The sequence below is a fragment of the Colobus angolensis genome, unplaced genomic scaffold (genome assembly GCF_000951035.1).
Source record: "Colobus angolensis palliatus isolate OR3802 unplaced genomic scaffold, Cang.pa_1.0 Scaffold300, whole genome shotgun sequence".
Taxonomy (NCBI): Eukaryota; Metazoa; Chordata; class Mammalia; order Primates; family Cercopithecidae; genus Colobus; species Colobus angolensis.
Window position 1 is genome coordinate 2,933,702 of NW_012116267.1, and position 3,977 is coordinate 2,937,678.

The window sequence follows — 3,977 nt, forward strand, 5'->3', positions numbered from 1 at the left end:
TCCCAGCTACTTGGGAGGCTGAGGCAGGAGAATTGCTTGAACCCAGGAGGGGGAGGTTGCAGTGAGCCCAGATGGCACCACTGCACTCCAGCCTGGCGACAGAATGAGACTCCGTATCAAAAAAAAAAAAAAGAATTCCTTGTACTGTGGAAAAATCACATCAGTGTACAGCATAAACACAAAACAAAAATAGCGAAACATGTTAAGGAATAGTTTAACGGTCAGATCATGTGGAGCTTTTTAAACTATATTAGGAGTTGCATTTGGTTCCAAGTGCAGTGGAAAGCCATTGATAAATTTTAAGCAGAGAATTGTTAAGATGTCATTTATCTTTTTAAAATGCCATTCTGATGCTTCTATTTTTTAAAGATACTGTTAAAGAGATTGAAAACAGAAGACATAAAGTTGAAAATAATATTTACAGCACATAAACGACTTATCTAGAATATATAAAGAATTCCTATAAAGCTCTAAATAAGAAAAAGACAAAACAATAGAAACATTGGTAAACACTTGAAAAAGGAATTCACAGAAGGAATTCCAGATGGCCAATAAACATGGAAAGATGCTCAACCTCTTTTAGTAGTCAGGGAAAGCAAATTAAAATCATAGTAAGAAACTATTACCTACCTATGTAATTGGTAAAAATGTATAAATGTGATCATTCCACAAGTTGACAAGGACATTCACAGCAACAGGACAGTACTGTGGGAAAGTAAATTGACGCAATCACTTTGGAAAGGTGTAGTTAAGGAACAGGTAATATACCCTGGGACCTGGGATTTCCACTCCGATTTAAATATCCTAGGAAAAACCATGCACAGTGTAACAATATCTTTCATATACGAACACACTTAGCAGCATTGTTTGTAACTGACAAAAACTGGAGACAACACAAATGTTCATCAGCTAAACAATGGATAAGCAAATGAAGGTGTTTTTAATATATTGGAGTGCTATAAAACAACAAGAGTGAAAGTGATCTAACAGCCTCATCCACAGAAAGGATGCTTTAAAAACGTAATGTAGAGCATAAAAAGCGAAGTAGAAAAGAATGCATATGGTATGATTCCATTCACATAAAGTTTAAAGCCTTGGCAATACGAAATTTTTTTTTTGTTTTTTGTTTTTGAGAAGGAGTCTAACATTGCCCAGTCTGGAGTGCAGTGGCATGATCTTAGCTCACTGCAACTTCCACCTCCCGGGTTCATGCCATTCTGCTGCCTCAGCCTCCCAAGTACCTGGGACCACAGGTGCCTGCCACCACGCCCGGATAATTTTTTGTATTTTTAGTAGAGACAGGGTTTCACCGTGTCAGCCAGGATAGTCTCGATCTCCTGACCTCGTGATCCGCCGCCAAAGTGCTGGGATTACAGGCGTGAGCCACCGCGCCCGGCCACGAAATTGTATTGTTTAGAAATGCATACTTGAGTGATACAAATAAGAAATTGTATGAGAATGGTGGTGACCTCTGGTGAGGAGAGAAGAGGCTGCTGGGGTGATGGCTGTGGTCTTTCGCCACCAGGATGGTAGTTAACTTTGCATATTTCCTTTATATTTATTCATCCAACTGTATTTTATATTTTACATACTTTTTCTGCATGTTTTATTTCACAATATAAAAAGTTTTAAAAATACACACACACTGACTCCTATGTGGAGAATTATTCATGGGCAATAATGGAAAGTAATGTAGGTGAGAGAGAATGGGAGTAGGGGCTTGGACCAGGGCCATGGTAGTAGTAGAGATGGAGAGAAATAGATCCAGGAGGTAGGACTCATGGGACTTGCTGACAGATTGTTTCTTCCTGTTCTTTATGATAGTTCATAAACCAGAAAAGGTCACATGGACGGAAGCAGCAGGAAGCATTCGGGATGGAGTGCGTGCCTATACAGCTCTGCATTGTCTTTCTCATCTCTCTCCTGGAAAATCAGTGCTGATAATGGATGGAGCAAGTGTAGGTGCTAATGGTTTTGTTAAGAAACAAAGCAGCATGTAGTAAACTTAGGAAATTTAGCAATGAGCCATCCGTTTGCTAATATAATTCTTTGCCCATAGGTTATTGATTGACTTTTTTTCCAGTGTCCTATTTTGTTATAATAAGCAGCTTTTATCAATAGAAGATCAAAGTTAGATTTAGTGTGATTAGTTTATGACTTTGAATCTGCTGGTACATTAAAAAGCAGACAAGCCATTTTTATTCATTCCTGTTAGACAGAACCTAAGATACCGCATGAGCCTTTGAAGTCATAGTCCAGAACTCCCTACCAGCTTTGTAGCCTATTTCCCACCCTCACACTTATGTTGGTCAAGTATTGGCATTTTATATATAGATGGATCACACAAAAGATCAGCATGTCCTAATTTAAACATATTACATATACCAAAACATAGTACAAGACACTGAAACAATACATAAAATACTGTCATCTAAAAATGTCAAGAAAAACTTGAAATTAACTTATAGTTCTGTTTTCTAACTGGCTTGTGATGAAATGCTTTCTTCCTGCTTTTCTTTGAAGAAAAGGCAGAGCTGTCTTCAGCATTGGCTTCAGCCTGATGTCCAACATCAGGATAGTAGTGTTTCCCCGAACTTACCCCATGGGTCTGAACAGGATGGAGCTTTTGAAGTGTTTTGATCTTCAAAGAGAGGTAGCTGGACTCCCATATATAGTATATAATTAGCTTAGACCATCACACTGTCAAGGCCCAGTTTTCTCTTTGCAAGGCCATGTGTCTGAATGTGACCCTCCATCCTTGAAATTATGTGCTGTGGTCAGACTGAGTGGCAGCTTGTGGCATGCAGCCTTTCCACCACCCCTTGTAAAGAAGAAAGTCAATAAAATATTTCCCCTATTAAAATTGCCCATAACTTTGCTCTTTTCCTATTAGATAACATTTTAAAATATACTAAGGTAACACTAAAGAATTACACTTCATTAAATAATATAAAGAAATCAATTCGATATAGCCTCTGCCCTATAACCATACACCCACTGTATATTTTTTTTCTACACAGGCATTTGGTACAATAGCTATTCAGTTAGCACATCATAGAGGAGCCAAAGTGATTTCAACAGCATGCAGCCTTGAAGATAAGCAGTGCCTTGAAAGATTCAGACCTCCCATAGGTGGGTAATATTACGAGCACAGACTTTAAAACAAGAAATTTTGGAGGAAAATCACCTTTAAAAATGTACTTGTAAAACCAAGTACAAAATCCTTGGCCAGGTGCAGTGGCCCACGACTGTAACCCCAGCACCTTGGGAGGCCAGGGTGGGAGGATCACTTGAGCCCAGAAGTTTGAGACCAGCCTGAGCAACATAGAAGACCCCATCTATATATAATCTTAAAAAAAAAAAAAGAATTTATAAAATCCCAACCGAAAGTCAGTTTCAAAATGCAGTGTATGTGCTATCTCCCAATTTACTTTTTTTTGTTTTTTGAGACAGGGTCTCACTCTGTCACCCAGCTGGAGTACAGTGGCACAATCATGGCTCACTGCAGTATGGCCCTCCCCAGGGTCAGGTGATCCTCCCACCTCAGCCACCTGAGTAGCTGGGACTACAGGCATATGCCATCACGCCCGGCTAATTTTTTGTATTTTTTGTAGAGATGGGTTTAGCCATGTTGCCTAGGCTGGTATCAAACTTCTGAGCTCAAGCAATGTACCCAACTTGGCATCCCAAAGTGCTGGAATTACAGGCATGAGCCGCCATATCCAGCCCCAGTTTACTTAAGTGATAGTTTTAATTTTAATTACTTGTGTTTTTTGTAAACTTACATTTTTCAGTGTTTTTTCCTCTTTGCCCCATTGTTTTCAACAATTTGCTCAACTTTGAATTAGGTGAACTTTGATGCAGTTTAGAAACACCTGATGCAGGCCGGGCGCGGTGGCTCAAGCCTGTAATCCCAGCACTGTGGGAGGCCGAGACGGGCGGATCACGAGGTCAGGAGATCGAGACCATCCTGGCTA

At 39.8% G+C, this 3,977-nt stretch overlaps 1 protein-coding gene across 2 annotated transcripts in view; it reads left to right on the top strand.

The window, feature by feature from the left end:
- CRYZL1 (crystallin, zeta (quinone reductase)-like 1) overlaps nucleotides 1-3,977 on the top strand; it is a 63,231-nt gene that overhangs the window by 42,236 nt on the left and 17,018 nt on the right. For both annotated transcript variants that reach the window (XM_011950043.1, XM_011950044.1), the window contains 2 exons: nucleotides 1,825-1,958; nucleotides 3,021-3,132. In XM_011950043.1, coding sequence (XP_011805433.1) covers nucleotides 1,825-1,958; nucleotides 3,021-3,132 — 246 coding nt within the window. The remainder of the gene's footprint in view (nucleotides 1-1,824; nucleotides 1,959-3,020; nucleotides 3,133-3,977) is intronic.